General features: G+C 43.3%; 5 protein-coding genes across 5 annotated transcripts; 4 read left to right on the top strand and 1 right to left on the bottom strand.

Moving 5' to 3' along the window:
* Positions 1-661: 661 nt before the first annotated feature.
* Positions 662-2,018, bottom strand: RFC5 (replication factor C subunit 5; the record flags this gene model as incomplete). The annotated part of the gene is made up of 6 exons (XM_033568110.1): positions 662-686; positions 744-799; positions 854-952; positions 1,014-1,182; positions 1,240-1,862; positions 1,932-2,018. 6 exons carry the CDS (start codon positions 2,016-2,018, stop codon positions 662-664), a joined length of 1,059 nt encoding a protein of 352 aa, XP_033430105.1.
* A 5,531-nt stretch (positions 2,019-7,549) lies between these two features.
* On the top strand, positions 7,550-8,948 carry ATNIH1004_003434 (basic helix-loop-helix domain-containing protein; the record flags this gene model as incomplete). Its single annotated transcript, XM_033568111.1, has 2 exons — positions 7,550-7,613; positions 7,672-8,948. 2 exons carry the CDS (start codon positions 7,550-7,552, stop codon positions 8,946-8,948), a joined length of 1,341 nt encoding a protein of 446 aa, XP_033430106.1.
* Positions 8,949-9,695: 747 nt separating this feature from the next.
* ATNIH1004_003435 (uncharacterized protein) lies at positions 9,696-10,739 on the top strand (the record flags this gene model as incomplete). Its single annotated transcript, XM_033568112.1, has 5 exons — positions 9,696-9,952; positions 10,069-10,185; positions 10,243-10,369; positions 10,426-10,533; positions 10,587-10,739. The coding sequence occupies 5 exons, from the start codon at positions 9,696-9,698 to the stop codon at positions 10,737-10,739; spliced, it is 762 nt and encodes a 253-aa protein (XP_033430107.1).
* Positions 10,740-11,717: 978 nt separating this feature from the next.
* acuM (gluconeogenesis transcription factor RDS2) lies at positions 11,718-15,027 on the top strand (the record flags this gene model as incomplete). Its single annotated transcript, XM_033568113.1, has 8 exons — positions 11,718-11,931; positions 12,220-12,272; positions 12,341-12,638; positions 12,696-13,453; positions 13,519-13,715; positions 14,430-14,620; positions 14,674-14,721; positions 14,912-15,027. The coding sequence occupies 8 exons, from the start codon at positions 11,718-11,720 to the stop codon at positions 15,025-15,027; spliced, it is 1,875 nt and encodes a 624-aa protein (XP_033430108.1).
* A 1,636-nt stretch (positions 15,028-16,663) lies between these two features.
* ATNIH1004_003437 (uncharacterized protein) lies at positions 16,664-18,042 on the top strand (the record flags this gene model as incomplete). The annotated part of the gene is made up of 5 exons (XM_033568114.1): positions 16,664-16,802; positions 16,857-17,005; positions 17,067-17,201; positions 17,257-17,544; positions 17,662-18,042. The coding sequence occupies 5 exons, from the start codon at positions 16,664-16,666 to the stop codon at positions 18,040-18,042; spliced, it is 1,092 nt and encodes a 363-aa protein (XP_033430109.1).
* Between the last annotated feature and the right edge of the window lie 158 nt (positions 18,043-18,200).

The following is an 18,200-nucleotide window of genomic DNA, read 5'->3' on the forward strand; positions in this document are numbered from 1 at the left end:
TCTAAGTGGGTGATATACCTCCCAATTGTCCAGTCTGTTTCGCGGGGGTCTCCGTAAAAATCCGGATAGATTCATACCTTTGTTCGAAGATTGCAAAGTCAATCGAAAGGCTGTAGAGCTAGCGAAAAACCAAGACATACTGGGTGTTTTCACCCCCACGCTCCGTGTCCATAAGTTTGGAATCGGACATAACGCATCCAATCAGAAAAGATACTAAGAATCAAATGCCTAAAAAGGAGTAATTTCGGTTCACTTCGAGAATTGACTATATGTGGGCTTGTGCTTTTGGGAGAGTGGAGAGATATACAGATGAGATGGATGATGACGTATTCCTAGTTACCTTAAAAAGAGTTGCAGATGAGAGAGAGGGCTGTCAATATGACTGGGGCAAAAAAAAAGGTTAATTTTTGTTTTGCTCCCCACCTTTTACGATGCCGTATATTTTCTGCCAGTATCATATGAAATTACCGATGCCTGGATTTATATCCTCTATTGCTATTACGAATTAAAATATACAGTAGCCACTATTAACTCAAGTGGCAACGACATATCAAAGAAAGGGCTATAAGTCTACTTCGCTGTAAGAATGCTGAGCACTAGGAAATCCAAAGACTACTTATATTGTACAATTCTCGTCAATCGTCCATAATTAATTCTAAAATCAGAAGTCCATGCCCATCAAATAGCTGAAGGTTGTGTTAGATGATGATGACTACAAAATTCGCGAGGGAAGGAAGGCACACCTCTCATAAATCCGCATAAACTTGGCAACAAACGCCTCAAGGTGGAAGATAACTTTCTGTACCACGTGTCAGAATCTGCATAGATGCTAGCTGCATAGGAAGTAGCTTACACTGCCTTGCTTGATTCTATGCTCATAAAAGGCTGACCATCTAATGACATCAGGTTTCAATGCGTCGTCAACCTTAGCAATGAGCTTGAATGTGAGAGTCTGGAAGGTAGTTAGAATTTTTCTTGTCTTTTGAAAGATTGATTCTTAGATGCAATCAGACCTTGATAATGGTAGTAGGTGGTATGCAATGAGTTAAAAGATCATACAACCGTGAGCGGACTTGTAGTAGCCGAGCAGGTGATCGCTCAGCCAGGATCTCTTCTGCGATCAGAGAGATAAGGGCTTCCCAATCTGGTGGAGGAACCGGGGTGTTATCTGATACTTTCTCACTGTATTTTGACCAAAAAATATTAGCTCCTGGAGTCCTTACAGAAGCTAAAACTCACCTTTGAGCATAGACAGATTCAAACATGAGTAGTGCTCGCCGAAGATTCCGGCCGCTCTCCTTCGCTATTCTCTTATTCAGTCCACTTGCTTCAGTCCAGCCTTCTTTCTTCCCAGCATTACTTAATACCGAGCATATTTGTTCTTCTGTCGGTGCTGCAACCCTAACCAGTAGAGTTCGAGAGCGGATGGGAGCAATAATATTGGAAGTACTATTCGCCAAGAGAATCAACCGCAAGTTGGGACTGTATTTCTCCATAGTACGCCTCAGAGCTGCTTGTGCATCACGAGTTAAATGATCTGCCTCATTTATGACGACGACTTTGAATCTTTGTTTTGCCGAGAGATCAACTTGTTGGGTCTGAGCGATCTCTTTAAGTAGTTCTTGAACAACAACGCGATCATAATTACCGACGTCGGACGGGGTTATCTCGAGGTGATAGATGGAGGAAACAATATTGAATTCAAGCTTCCGATTGCTCGTTGTTTGAAAGATCCTAGCATCGATCTTGATTTTCTCAACTCCGGAACCATACAATTCCTTCAGCGTCGCGATTACTCGCGTCTTCTTGCCAGCACCCGATGGCCCATAGACAAGTAGGTGAGGGAAATCTCCGCTTTGGGCCTAATATTTTGTAAATCATTAGAAACAACAATCATTCCTCTTAGGTTCAACTGTACAAGTTTTACTAACCAGTGACTTCAAGCGCGCAGATAATTCATGGTGGTACGAAAGGGTATCTAGGGAGCGTGGCCGCAGCTTATCAACTAGCAGAGCCATTTTTAAATCTTTCGAAAAATTTCCGTGGATTGTTCAATGGCGTGAAAGTCGTGAGCTATCGACTCGATAATACACCCTCGAAAACCGTCTAGATTAAGTGCAGACGCGTCACGGAGTGATGCGCGGGCTTAATTGATAGACCGTGCACATTGCTGACTACACCTTAACATGGGCCAATGATAACACATGTTCAAAATGCGTGCAAATTTAAGTCGGATTGAATGTGAATTGAACGTACTAAATGAGAATGTATTAAATTCTAGTCAAATTTCCTGCTCTACATATAACTAGCATGAGATGATATTAACCTATTAGAATTTGGAATTTTGCAGTTTACCGAACATAAAATAAACTATTCCTGTGATATCTACGAAGAAAGAGTTGCAAAGACCGAAAAGTATAGATTCAAGATAACTTCACTTTTCAAGACGATAGAAGGATGGAAGCTTCTTTTAACCCGGTTAGTGTATATATATGCATCTATAAATTGGTATGATACAGACATCCCTTACTGAGATGGTATATATGTACAATCAATGGCAATGGTTTTGGAGGAGAGATCTTAGCTTCCCCATTGAAGGCGAATTTTCAGTAGGGAAATGAGATGAAGCACTGGAGTATTAAACTTTTCAGGCATTCGCCCTCCAGATTTAAGAGAATGTTTGCAACCACTTCTTGCATAATCACTATTCTCCAGGGCATCACAACATTAGAGATAGTTGAGTCTTCATGGTGCAAATAATGCATAGCACTCAACATATGACGCCTTGCTTCATAGCAAGTGAACCACCAACTATGCTATTAATTTGATGCTATTGGTTTGAGGACGCCATTGTCATCATATCGTGCTTCTGTTCTTCTATTAGCATACTATTAAGAGTTGTGTTCCATAGGTTGAGTGTCCTACTAAAAAATGTATATGAAAGTGTAATAGTATCAATGCCCCTCATTGCTGGATCTTTAGCAAAATCAGGGTCAATGAAAAAGAAAACAGGCATATCAACAGATTCGCCAGCATTTAACTTCTGCTCTTCAAAGCAGAAGCATTGTATTTTGCTGAAATAAGGAGCGACTTGGCCTGGCGTGACACTGTATGTTGCAACTCCAATAATATCTGTCGGACCTTTGTTTGTAGCAGTGTAAAATGCAAGTGCAGTTTCACCTGGAAGAACCCGTACTTCTCGTTGTTGTGGTGTGAATTTCCACGGCAAGACATCTGAAACCGATCCGTTGAATGTAATTCGAAGCCGACGTGAATCTGTCACTGGTGTCACACGAGATGAAGTATCATTGTCTCCTCCACGGTGAGTAAGGACAGGTTGACCATTCCAGCCAGTTTGTTGACAGATCTACAAGAACGCTTGGTTAGCTTTTACATTTAACAAGATAAATGTATATGGTAGGTGCTAGTACAAACCATTTTGTAGAGAGGAACAGATCCATAAGCAAGAGCAACAGTTCCAAGGATAATACTTGCGGTATAATACCTTTAATGCGCTGTTAGAGGAGTTCAAGCAAAGAAGAGATTCAGCAGTACATTGTAGATGCATTCCGTTTCTGTGACTGAGCTGTCTTAAAAGGCGCAGTAGTAGAATTCTGTCTTGAAATAACAGTGCGAGAAAAGTATCTCCTTTCAAGTTCGAAATATTTCGAATTGCTACATACAGGCGGCCTAGAGCCCATTGCAGGAAATAGAAACCGGCTCCACGAGGAGACCGAGCGAGAGAACATGATCATAGATTGAATTTGTACAGACAGGTCGGAGATCTTGCCAAGGTTCTCCGTAGAGCACTTTGGGATACAGAACAGCGCACGTGATTTTCCCTTGGCATCGACTTCAGCATACTCCGTACAAAATAGAGATTTTTTTCTGTAGCAAAAAAAAAAAAAAAAAAAAAAGGGGAGCTGGGAGTTTAAACTTAACTTCAAAAATCTCTTTGAATTAAAGCGCTTGGCGATTCAGTATAGCACTGGATTTAAAGAAGTATGAATGTGCTTTATTTCAATTTGTTTATATTTACAGCTGAACCATGGCTTCGTAGTGCATGATAATTGGAATAATTGCAGAGATATTAAAGGCAAAAGCATTGGCAATAAGTTGATGATACATAGCCAATATTAGAAACAGCCAGCACTCTTGGGATAATGATTAGGATAAAAGGTAACTCAGTTACAATATCCAATCATGATCGCAAAACACTTGCTGAGATTTTACCAAAAACACCTCGAACCATGCTGGGTTGCTCTTGAAGGAAAGTCAGAAGAATAGCAGCACTGATAGTAAATACAGCACGTTCTCGATATTGGTACTATGTTACAGAATGCAAAAGTGGTTAGTACTGATTAAAATTCTAAGAAATATATACCTTAAAGAATGCATGAAAGATGCATGGGTTAATAAGCCATACCTTTTGATCATAATATCGGGGCAAAATAGTTGCTACAGCCCTGGGTGCAACAAACAACGCAATTTCTTGGCGTCGTCGTGCATTTTCGACGAGTATACTCCAACCACACATGAGGCATCCAGCACCGACGCACAGTCCGGAATCCCACATCAATGGTGTCACCGTTTCACTGCGGAAGAGTTTTGGGCCTATCCTTGTCCTGGCGAGGCAGACAGAATAATAAAAGATGCTCACAAATGAAGCGAGAAAAGCAGATGACCGGAAAGCATCGCATAGAGCTCGACAGAGGGATGATTTTGATTTCATTCTCCGAAGACGAAAGGCAATTTGTAGGGGTATATAGGTAGCACAAGCAAACCAGAAAGTTCGAGCAAAACGATATGCGGCATGCTTCTCACAATTAGGGCCACAGCCCATGTGGACCATTTCACATGGAATAGGAATTGTTTTCGAAGGGTCCCCCCATTCTATAGGCCAGTCGTAATCTTTGCACATGGACTGGAGAAGAGGGGCCTGTCCTGTGTCCTTCCCATACACGAATATTCCCCTTCTGGCACGACGAAGCGCCTCGATTAGACGGGAATCTACTTTGGCTGCCTCTCCAATCCATTTTTCGTAAGACCTAGGTAGCCTTTCTGGCAAATAAAACCATACCCACATCACTATTGCCGCACTGGCGGCAAATACACCTGCATCTGCTAATTTAGGGGTAATGTTTTCCACGAGGGTCCAGCGATTCCTTGACTTTCGCCGTAGCTGCCATCGTGCCCACACATTGCAGGCTACCGAGTCCACTGCTCTTGTAAGGCTGAAATGGTAAGATCCATGGTTCTACCAGCAAGTTGTGGGCGACTATGAGGCGCTGCTTTGATGTTATGTCTCCTTGTAGAGCCATCACTACCTGCATTATCCTGGCACTCATCATGGCTCTCTTTCAGTTTTATGGGTTTTTGATTGAGCAGCCCGAAAGCAAACCAAGCAGAGATAGAAGCAGAAATAAAGCGAATTAGGCGCACATATTCGGCTGATTTGAATATGTCAGTGGTGGAGCCAAGCTTACGACTCACAAACTGGTAAATCTGAAAAAATAAAACTGGGGAGACTGTTGAGCCCCCAACAAGAAGTGCACAGAAGGTGGGGAAACTCTTCAGATGTATTGCACCCCCTAGCGCATAGAATATCTGTACTTATTGTTAGTAAGAGCATGAGGTTAACTGCCTTACGTAGCATGAAAGAAAGTCCCAAAGAATATATACTAGAAACAGAACCTGGCAACACAAGATATTAGGATTTAATGCGTAGCACATTAATACACATACCTCTTTATATTTCTGTTTATACTCCGTATTGGTTTTCCAGATTCGCTGTAAGCATGATATAACTCTGGGAGTGGTTGAGGTTAAATAACCAATTGCATAAGCACGTAGAATTCTATAAGGTGTAATCAGTAAATGGCCTTCAAAAAGCACCCCAGGAAGCATGTGTTCTAGATTGTATGAGATAACTATAATTGCCAAAAATACTCACGGTTTAAGGACTCGAACATTATTTTGATGTTCACGAGTGAGCCCTGTAGAGTCCATTGTATATGATGCCTTTTATTTCATGACTAGGTCTTTGAACAAGCACCACCAATGCACACTATAGCAGTAGTACTAGAAGTCGCTGCAGGTAAGCGGCTGCCAAACACTACTCTGTATTTTCGCGGTAGGAAAACATACCTTTTTTACTTAGCTTATAGGAGCTAGCGCAAATAAATTACGACCGAAATAAAAATAAAAATAATAACAATAAAAGAGAAATTTCAAGAATACATAGGCATAGATCAACTTAAAAAAAACCACCTATTTAGGTGGTCTGCAACAGATTGGCTGTACTCCCTGGTCCGTACCTCGTACGGAGTAGTGACTGAGTTAGTAGTAGCCTGCAGCTGTAGTCTTTTCGTATGGTTTATCGTGGAGCCGCGCAACCGTGCGACGTGAATTTCGACCTCGGTCCTGGAGGACAGGAAGAGGGTGGTGGCCCGCCAAGTGGTTCAGGGGCAAGCGCCAGGAACTAAGCAGTTGGTTGACGATCCTCCGTATGTCAGTGTCTCAAAAGTCGGGGTTTTAATGGCGCCCGTGGAAATGGCCTTCTGAACCGCAGTCAGGTACAACCCTGTGGGGAATAAGAAACGCAAATTAGGTAATTAAGAGGAATTTAGAGCAGAAAATATGAATAACTGTACTCCATACTGTCGCCCTAACCCACAGTCACCTGACAATTAAGAGGAAGTGGATTTGAATGGTAGTGGGTTTGAATTCCCGATTGTCGACAGAAAGGAGAGAAGCGACCAGGTATTAACCTGACGGAGGTAAGGCACGGGTTCTATTCTACGGAGTACTAAGTGACTACCTAGGCATGTCCCTATTTACTAACGATGTGCCTAACCTAAGGTATTAGCTAAGTATTGTCCTTTCCACTACATCCATATTTTAAGGATTTGGAAATTGGACCGAGAGCCTCCGATCCCTTCCTAATAAATACTAAGCACATACTACTAGACCGAGCATTGGACCAGTGCAGCAGGGTCGCTGGACGAGGGTGAGTATTTTTCGTATTATTGTTACGTCACGCGACCACTGGTGTGCGAGATTTCTGCATGTGATCGACTCGAAAAGACCGACGGATTCCATACTCTCCACTATCTGCTATCTCCAGAAAGAAAGCAACCTTCGTCATCTCTCTTCTTTACCTATGAGTTCGATGTGGGGATACCCTTCGCTCAGGTTAATTTTGTTGCCCACTATTCGTACTTTGTGTTTGGAACGTCGAGTTACCTCCAAATCGCATCCACTATTGCTTTTATTCCACGGCGACCAAAAAGAGACCGTTGTTCCCCACGCACAATCCAGCACTCTACCCTAAGTTAGATTTTAACGACTTCGATTTGTACCATTGACACCCTTCGTGTCGCAAGAAGATCAGATTTTCTGTCTTTCTGCCGACTAAGGCATGTTCAAACTGCCTTTCTTTCTGCTGCTCTCGACAACCGAGTAGCAATCCTAAAGCTGAGCTCACACCAACAACGCCGACGCTCGTTCCTTTCTATTATTTCCAATCTTCATATATATTACACCAACGATGAATATGAATAAACCCGACACCCGAAATGGGCGAAATAGCCCTCAACCTGGTCCATTCGGCTGTATGTGCTTCTACTTCTATGGAAATTTCTGCACTTTCTAACCTATACCGTTCTTCAGACTCCTTCCTTTCGCCCATGGATACACCTTATGAACCCGCGCCTGCGCCACCACCTGGACCAGCTCTTCTTGATGATAATGAGTCAAATATGCTTGATAACTTTTTCACGACGTTGAATTCCAACCAATTCACGAACGATTTTTGGATGCATGACCATCAAAATAAATCCCTTGGACCTACAAATTTTGAATGGTCGAACGAGCTCCCACCAACATTTGAAGGTTCCACTACTTCTCTCTCTCAACCTTCGATGTCACATGGTTTAGAAAAATCAGGGTTAAGTGTAGTGCCTAACAACGTGGGTGCGAGCACTGATATTTTTGCCGCTGCTTCAATGCCTTATCAAAATGGAACCAATGGGGCTGAGCTTAACGCTGCAATGGGGCACCATCAGTTCCCTGCCTTTTATGACATGCATTTCAGCAATGTTAGGCCGCACGGATCCGGCAAAGACCAACAACCTAGTAGTCACATGCCCTCCAAACCGATTCCCTCTCGTCCACGTGTACCCACTGGTTTTCACACATCAGAGATGCTTTTTGATGTGCGGGAGCCGATATCTCCCGAGCAGCAAGCGATTGCCAAAGTAAGACCTCTTCATTGGGGCTCTGATGTCAGTTTTATGGATCAAGGTTATGTGGCACCACCTGACCAACCGAATGAAGAAGAGCGGACGAAAGAGATGCTTGATCATTTAGAGTGTTTTGAGCCACAAAGCAGTGCTGCTAACACCAGAGCACCGAGTCCGGAGCGGGCAGGTGGACACAATGCTCACTGGCCGGAGCCAAATGTTGCGGGGCAGCTCGGCGATTTACGGAGAGAGTATAGGGATAATGTGGAAGATCCATCACAACCGAAGAAGAGACAAAGAATTTTGGTAAAAGAGGAAGATGGCGAGAACTCTGACGTTGATAATGTGAAGCAAAAGCCGAGGAGACCAAGGGCCTCGAGCTACAACAGGTCCAGGAGAATGTCCAACGACACGATTCGGAAATCAAGGGTTCAGCAAGGCGTGAAGGCCACACGAGAGAATTTGACAGAAGAGCAGAAAAGGAGCAACCATATCCTTTCAGAGCAAAAGCGCCGGAATCTTATTAGACAAGGCTTTGACGATCTGTGCTCGCTAGTACCTGGATTGCACGGCGGAGGATTTAGCAAAAGTGCAATGCTTACGCAAGCTGCAGACTGGCTAGAGGATGTACTACATGGAAATGAAATCCTCAAGACGCAGCTGGCGGAACTAAAGGCTATGAATGGCTTGGTAATTCCGCGGTGACTCCAACTCCGTACATTTTAATGCGACCACGATGTGATACCTCTTCTTTTCAACGAGTCAGGGCATGTGCTCTTCCACAATCTAATTAAGTCCAAGCGATTAAGCGATTTGGGAGGACGTACCCTATGTATCAAGACTTACTGGCGTTTCTTTTGGCGTTACATTTAACTGATGGAGTTTCTCTCTTTGTCTCTTCACCTCCCCTGGCTCCCCATATTCCCCCTTTGGACTAATATTAACGTATGATACTTCTAGCATTGCTATAATACCCCATGCCTGATCTCTGATCGGGATGTGTATGGTTAATCAAAATAATTACCTAGGTAGCCCGTCTCTAGGTTGATATAGAGGACATACAAGTTGGGATATACGTTGGTGACAAAATTGACCTGGATATTTGTATTTGAATGGCACTCCAAATTCTCTAATTTATTTTCTACCTTATAGTACTATATATACAACATCTGTAAATAAAACTCTCCGTGAAGGATAGTTGATGTCAGACCTGAGTCTACAGGAGTGTCGGATCGCCGCAAGGACAGACCTAAAGTAGTTTAGTCTCTTTCTATCATTGCTCAGGTTGGCATGTGACGGTACATCCGAAGCTCAACCAGGCGCGCCATCATTTGTTTACCTCGCACCATCGCATTTTTTGTTCTTTGATAATAATAAACCCCTCCTCCCGCCTAACTACTCTCATAGCTTATTTCATTTTAGTTTATCGTATTGGAACCTGCGAAATTCTTAATGCCCTCCAAACGAAAGTATTCTAGCAGTGAGCGTAACGATGACAACGTGAGCAACAAGCGATTTGCATATTTAAAACCTCACGTCCGCCATGTTTCGGAGAGAACTATCAAGTCCAAATGGTCTACTCTTCCTGAACCTGCTCAAGACAAGGTCCGAGACATGTTTCGAGCCCTTGAGCGCCCGGTAATAGTACAGCATCAAAATGAGCGCAAGCGCATCGAAGCACAAGCAGCTGTGCAGGCTGTGGTAAAGAAGTACGTCTCTGAAGTGGACTGCCCCCTTTTTTATCTTATATTTTTCCTACGATAATCGGCCTAGTTTGAGCACATGAAATGAATTAATGGGATTTAACTAAAATTCCTTTCTCAAGTCTTTCGAAGCGGCTTCCTAGAATGCCTTTCCCACCTGTTACCAAGGACTCGGTTTTTGAGTATGAAGCGGCTCTTAAGGAGCATGTACGGGGAGATTTGATCGATTTGATACGAAGGTACGCTGACAGTTTTTAGGCTTCTTTGGAAACTTCCCTGGCCACCGTTACGGATAGTACAGATCTTTTGAAAGCCGAGATTGAGAAGGAGGAAGCGTTGCTTGCAAAGGAAAAGAAACAATTGCAAGAGATGGAGAAGAATTATAAGCGAGTTGAAACGGAAAGAAAACGTCAACTGAAAAACGTGAGGATGCTCTCCCTGTTGCGGGTTGAGGGAAGCGGCGGCTAATGTTCTCAAAGGAGCATCCCGCTCTTAAAAGGCTGAATGAAACGTCCGATGAGCAGCATGGAATACAGGCCGATGTCAAGATTGTGAACAATAAGCATGCGCAGCTTACGTTTGACGGGGTATGATCTGAACCCCCCTATTTTGCACGTGATGAAGTTGACACTATCACTAGCTCGAGGACGAGCCTGATACATTTGACTTGCTGAAACAGCTGACCAGCCATCTCAACTCCATTAAAAATAATTTAGCTCCTCTTGACGGTCTTGCAGATGCGATTACACGATCTCAAATAGCCTTGAGTCTGGCTTGTATGGCTGAAGACTGAGAAATGCGAAGCGTGACCTAAATAGATACCCCGAAAACCACCATCTTTCTATATCCCATGTTTTACGGCATGACCGACCACTAGACAACGTGTTCATCCGCCATCGGTTTATTGTATGAGACCGATATAAGATGGCGCATTAAGATATGCCACTGAAAAGCATAAACTGTGGCTATTTTAACAACCGCATGTGATATGCATATTATTTTCCTCCTGCTCTATGCAATAGCACCTTATAATGGGCAGTGGTTGAGAACACGCATCAATCATTCCTTTTAAGAGAAGAATGAGTGCGCTCTTATTTGGTTACTTGTTTCATTAGAATATCGATCCCACTGGTCAGAGCATGTGAGGAAGGCTCAGGAATTCCGTCTGCGAATATTAATAGGGCCGAAGCACCGGCGTTTACAACGTTCATGAAGTGAAGCAAGTCATTGAAGATTCGTCGCCTATCTTCGTATTTCATACGTATGTTACATACGGATACACCGTAAGATACTGATAGTAGAGCCTCCATGAAATGAAGGCTATGGTGGTCTTTATACAAAAACTAGAACCCGAGATATCTTCGTTGCACATGACTAAAATAGGGCAAAAGAATGGAAAAAGAAACGAAAAGAGAAGAAAAACTTGTTTGCATCCGAGGTTTAAACGGGCGCGCGTCACTCATGGGAAAGAGGTAATTATCGGCTAGTACGTTGATGGCCCAGTGGATGCGGAGGTGCTCGGGAAAAGATGGCGGTCCCTTAAGTCCCGCTTTCAGCGGGGAAACCTTGGTGAGTCGATCACAATCGAGCGGATTATCGAGCTCTCTTGCTGCAATTCGATCGAACCGTGCACACCTGCTACAAATAAACCTTCCTTCTTTCTCAGCGAGTTTCATTCGATGTCTGTGGACTATTATTTCACCAACTCCTTTTGTCTCATAAAGTCAGCTACGAGCCGAACCCTGCGCAACAACTTTGCGCTCAGCGACCGATGACCGAGAAAAACGCGCAGACAGCCACGGGCTCAAGTCAACAGCCTAGCACTGGAACAGCAGAGAAGCCAAGTATCAACATGGCTGAAAGGGAAAAGACGAGGAAGGATTCAGTCGCAAAAGATAGCACTCAAACCTCTCCAGCCTCCAAGCCTGAAAATGGCGCTGCGGGGACTCGCACCAGCCCCAAAAAGCGTCGCAAGGTTAATCATGGTAAGCAAACCGCTTTTCTCATGCATCCTACAAGGATAATGGCAGCGGCTCCTCGTATCTGCTTTATTATAGGCGTCAGGACTACGTTGCTAATGAAGTTGCCGCTCTTGTAGCATGCGTTTACTGTCGGCGATCTGTAAGTCGTTATCACTGATTCCCTCCTGAGCTTTTATCTTCTTTCTATATTTTCTCGCTAGAATCGTATTTGCGATCAAGCGGCATAAATAAATTAGAAATTTCTGAAAGGACTTGTTTACTGACGGTATGGTGCTTGTTCACGCGACACAGCATATGACTTGCGACTCGGTACGACCCCTTTGAACTTTACCAGTACAATGCGCGTGAAACGTACCGCAGACCATCTCACATATGAGTAAATGCTGACTTGTCTTTGCTATGGAAAATAAAGGAACGACCATGCACTCGATGTATAAAACGCAATATTGGCCATCTCTGCCATGACGAACCTCGGGAGCCTTCGAAGCGGTCTCGGAATGACCAGGAACAGTCGGTTGCTGATGACGAAGGCTCTTCAAGTAACGAGTTTTCGAATGTTCTTCACGCAATGCCTCGAAGTGTTGATGTCCAAGATGCTGCTGGCCAGCAAATTCTTTCCGAGGGTCTTCAATCTTCGTCTGTGAACACAGTGCAGCATGGCAATATCCCCAGCTCTTCAAACCAAGGACTCGGGTCGAATTCTCAGCAGCGTAAGTCTTCAAATGAACAATCTAGTTTCGTAACACCCCGCTAATATAGCTGTATAGTTCTTGGTTACAATGACTGGATTGGCGGACAAAGCCAGTTTCAAGACATGCACACCTTCCACCCCTCGTACATGTTTAATGCACACGAAGTTACGAATGAATATAATCTACTTGGGGATTTCTTGAGTAATAGTCTATTAGACGACGGGGCTATGTTTCAAAACGACGATCTACATGGCATATACTCTGACCCGACATTGATCAACTCGATGGCCACGCTAGGCGGTGGGCCTAACGCAACACTACTCCAGCAGTCCCAACATCCCCAAGTAGTACAAAACCAGACCAACCAGGGAGATTCTATCCAAGGGCAGAGCTCTGTAGTGGGAAATGACAAAGCTAGGGAGACATATTACATGACTGCTGCCGATCCTTCTGGGTCTGATCCTCCAGAGGAGCGAATGAACAAGCTTCTCAAGGCTAAATATGATGCTGGTCTTCTTAGGCCTTTCAATTATGTGAAGGGCTATGCGAGATTAAATCAGTATATGGAAAAAAATCTGCAACAGGTTTCACGGCAGAAAATCCTCCGGCAATTGGATAAATTCCGACCTAAGTTTCGGGAAAGAATGCAAAGCCTTACTGATATTGAACTGATTCTTGTGGAAATGTGGTTCGAGCGGAGTTTGATGGAGTATGACCGCGTATTTGCCAGCATGGCCATTCCTGCTTGCTGTTGGAGACGAACAGGTGAAATATTCCGGGGCAATAAAGAGATGGCAGAGTTGATCGGTGTTCCAATAGAAAGCTTGAGAGATGTGAGTATACTGGATGTTGCTGTTCTACTTATTAAAACGGTGAACTGATATTATTTTTGTTCTAGGGGAAGCTGGCTATTCACGAGATAATTGTGGAAGACCAACTTGTGAGCTATTGGGAGAAATTCGGAGCAATTGCTTTCGATAATACCCAGAAGGCTATGCTTACTAGTTGTACATTGAAAAACCCTGAATCCAGCTCTCCTAGCGATGGGATTCCATGTTGCTTCTCATTTACAATACGAAGAGATACTCATAATATGTGAGTGTCCCAGTTGTGCTCAATGCATTTACTTTGTACATTACTAATATGCATTTATTTAGTCCGTCACTCATTATCGGAAACTTCTTGCCATCTCGGCGAAAGAGTAAATGATCCCACGTGCTTGCTAGTCTTTTTTTTTTTTTTTAACTCCCTTTCTCGGCACTTTCAGACTATTAACGACCTTGGTTGAGCTTAAAAAGGAAAGCTCTCGTGATACTCGTGCCAATTCTGCAATTATGTCGCAGAATTGCGGAACTCGAGTATACAATGGAAATGTACTCGATTAGGATATATATGTACCTAGAATGTACGTACCATAGCTTTCCCCAACACATTAGTATATGTGGCATTCTTTAGTAGTCGCTGAATATACTGTTGGATGAATATGGGCTAGCGTGATCAGGTGAATAATTTCCCCTTTCTATTTCTGGTGTATATAATGTTGTGGGATGAAATTTACCAAAGGATCAATCTACTATCTTTTTGATCGTCCTTCCCATAAGTACTATAACTCGACAATAGACTGCTGCCTGCGCGAGATAACTAAAATAACGAATCATGAAGACATCATTGTTAGGTAATTCAAATAGAGCAGATATTATAGGTATCAGTTCCACCACAGATCAATTCTACTAGGCGGTTCTCATTCTAACTACTTGTAAACCTGCCAGACTTTGCCAGGAAAGTACAAACCCAACTTTCTGAAGGTAGCCTCTCTAATACGACCCTTCACAACGATGCACTCTACACCCTTGAAAGATACCTCAATAATCCCCCCAAAATTGCGGTAGCGGTCCCGCTTTCTATTCGTCGCCAAATGGATAACGAAGGCACGAAGTTGTGGAATATTTGTGCACAGGTTATGCCACACCTTGGGGACAGCAAGGAGAAGATACTTGTGTGTAAATGTATGACGACCCTACATTTTTGTATTCTTGATGCTAAAGCAGTATAGTGAAAGTAATGGCATATTTGATGCTTGAATGTGCCGCGCCAGGACAAGGTACAGGTATATATTCCATAGCTAAGGTGGGACCTGCCTCTTAGTCTATCTTATAGGGAGCTATAGAGCACTAGAAGTAGCCTTAAAAACAGGCAAAACTTGCGTTGGTATAGCAATTCCTTCTATTTTTCGATACCTGAGCCTAAAAGCTATACAGAGACTGGGGAATTCGACTTGACCCAAAATATAGTTGAGACCATAGCTGTACGGCTGGATGGCCTTGAGAAATCGGATGTTAACGACCGGTTCAAGCTACAGTCTGTAACTGTAGAGTACTACATGCTTCGTGTATATCTGGTAAACTGATTATAACCCCATTCGATAAGATTCGGATCATGGCTGACGAAGGTGTATTTTTAGTCTTGGTTCCAAGGGAGAGCAGATATCGCTAACCATTTATATTTGAGTATACCCTCAACGCATATGGATTCAAATCAGAAAAGTGCTTTAGAAGTGTGCTACAAGGTTGGAAATTTAGCGCTTTTACGCCACGACTATGCTACAGCTGTAACGTGGTTCGAAAGAGCATCAAAAGCATGTGAGCACTTGAGAAATTGTTCGCAAGAGTATGACAAAAGTTTGAAAGTCAGGAGACTGTTGGTTTTGCATGCTCTTGGTAAATAAAAGTTTAATTTTTCTCACAAAGAGACTATTGACGATCGGTTTAGTTCGAGCTTGCCTTCACTTGGACAAAACAGAGTCCAAAGAACGCATTGAAGCTACTGTCGAGCCTCTGAGAGAGGTAATGTCTTGTATACAACATTATATTCTATCCTAACCAAAATGAGCAGGAGTATGGGGATGTGTTTTCTGTCCAAATGATACAACTTGAGGTTTTGAGAACTGAAGAAGACTTTGACCATCAAAGATACTTACAACGTACGTACTGCATAGTCTACAAGTCAGCAGATATCTCATAGAGAGGGTTCAGTACTCCAGAATATTCTGAAGGGGGTGGAACTCGAAGACACGCATTTAAAGATGTACTCGAACCGCGGCCTATAAAAAACGGCGGCAGGCTAACCTGAATCAGATTGATGCCTTACATACAGAAGCTACAAGAATCAAAGTACGTTGAAGTTTGGTTTACACCAAATTCGAGCTAACACATGATAGCCCGGAATACTATATCCAGGTTTTAAAGAAGCTCTTAGTTGAAAATCTTGCCTCTTCCCATAAGAGAGATTGGGGCGAGCTGATCTTCATCCGACTTGTATGGGTTTTGACAGGTACAAATAACATGGCTCTGTGTAGTCTTGATGTCATCCAGGATGTAACAAAAAGGCTGAATGAAACCCTGGATGGGCCTTTTGGCGAGGATGCGACGCATGCTTTTCTAATTGTAATAATAAACCTAAATTGCGTCATACAAAAACTGATGAGAGATACAGCTGGTCTGGAAGCACGTCAACTTAGCACTATCCAATGGCCACCTTTCTATTGCAGAGCGATGGTGTCGCGTTGTTGACCAATCGATTTTTCGGATATCGTTGGAGAACCAAGGGAAATTTTTAAGGTAAGCATTGATATATTGATAACATCACTTATTAACATCCTACTATAACCTAGGAAATTAATTACCTGCTCTATGGGCAATTCAAATACTTCCGCAGTCTACGACGCATTCAACAAACTGCCGGAGCAATGCAGGTATTGTCCTTCGACATTGTATCTAATGTACAAATACGCCCTATCATGCGGGGATCTCTCTATAGGTATGTCAGCAAATGATGTAAATGACGTGTCTGACTTGTACAAGGAGCTGAACATCTTGAGTCGCTCTGTAAACTGGGCAAGGACTCAACAAACTGCCTTTTATCTTGCTTAGATGAAGCTGTTCGGATGGGGCATGGTGTACATGCAGCCAGAGTACTTGAGTATATACTCAAAAATGTGGGATACACTTGCTTCGACGCGGCGAATATCCAGGGACTACTTCAGTATGGCCTATCTGCTCCCTTTAGACGTCTACCCTGCTAATTTCTGCCACATGTCTGTGATCCACCTACTTTCAACGGATATCGAAACAGGAGGTTATAATGATGAATTAGTCAGTCGGACCATGTTTATGTTTGAAGCAAGTATGTCTACCTAAGGAAATATTGCATTAAGATACGAAACACTGACGATCAAAGCCTTCAAGGAAGCGAGCAGACAGGAGAAAGGCATATTTTCGGCCACTCAACTAGAATGGTTCTCCTGTAAGAGTTATAATATCGCTCTCAAAATACACAAACACTCCGACTCAACCTTAGCCACACAGTTGTTAGCTATATCTGAAAAGGTACAAGTATTCTATCAATGGCCTCCAATTTCTACTAGTGTTAGGCCCCTAACATCCGTAGCTTGCCGGGATTTGCCAGCGACATTTACCAGAAGGGGAACGATTTACTCTATGCCAGAATTTCCTCCTATACGATCTTCTCCGAGCCGTAATAGCGGTATCAGAAGCTCGTAGATCAGGATATCCCCTCAGCAAAGTTGGTCGATATTTAATGATTCCCTAGATGGCGTATATAAACTAACAAGAACTAGGGACAACACTACAATGAGGTTCGCAAATGTACACGGAACTTCCGAGCCCATATCCAAACGCAGCTAGACAGATGTAGGACAGCCGTCCAAACCAACGAATGGTCGGCCAAGTATCGCACCATGCTGTCGTTTAGTTTTGAGGCGGCCATTTTTGCGCACCGATGGGATGAAGCAGCTTCCATCATTGAAGAATCGAGGAAGATAATAGATAATAAACTTTCTGCTACGTTCCTAGACTGCATCCTCCAGTCTACAGCGCCAACGTTAGAGATGGCCAGAATTCTCAAGGTGCATCCCCTTCACAGCCATATGCGTGTTACATGCCATTCAATACATATTAAGCTATACAAGTCGTTTATTTCATTCCTGCTTCAACCTAGACCCAGCTAATGGAATCCCATCTAGTTAACAATATGCACTCTTCACTCGTCACCATCTCCATACTTAAACTCCTTCGCCTTTCAAGAATCCCTGTCCCGATATCTTCGAATCCTTTTCCAACTCTCCTTACATGTAACCGACGAGTCACTCGCTGAGTCCGTCCTCGACCAGGCACTTGACATAGCTCGTGACTCTCACAAGACACCATCTAGCTACCCTAATGAGGAGATTCAATGGTTGGCAACGGTTGCATTCAACCAGGCAGTCGAATTCTATCGGCTTTGCAAGGATGATGATTTTAAACGGTGGGCTGGGAAGGCTATTGCGTTGGCTGATTTGATGGAGATTCGTCCCGGGGAGCTGGGAAGACTGTTGCGGCGGAACTTTGCGAAATTGTTGGGTTGAATCAGGGTTACAAGTCTCATTACTGGAAACATTGTATGACTATTTTAATAAAAATGAGAGTGGACTCCGTTGGGGAGTTATGATATTAATGTAAGGCTTAACTGGAAAATTAATCTCAATGGAATCAATATAGTTTCTGAGAAGGAAATCGTCTACAA

The sequence above is a fragment of the Aspergillus tanneri genome (assembly GCF_003426965.1).
Source record: "Aspergillus tanneri strain NIH1004 chromosome Unknown AapTan_1_pilon_pilon_pilon, whole genome shotgun sequence".
Taxonomy (NCBI): domain Eukaryota; kingdom Fungi; phylum Ascomycota; class Eurotiomycetes; order Eurotiales; family Aspergillaceae; genus Aspergillus; species Aspergillus tanneri.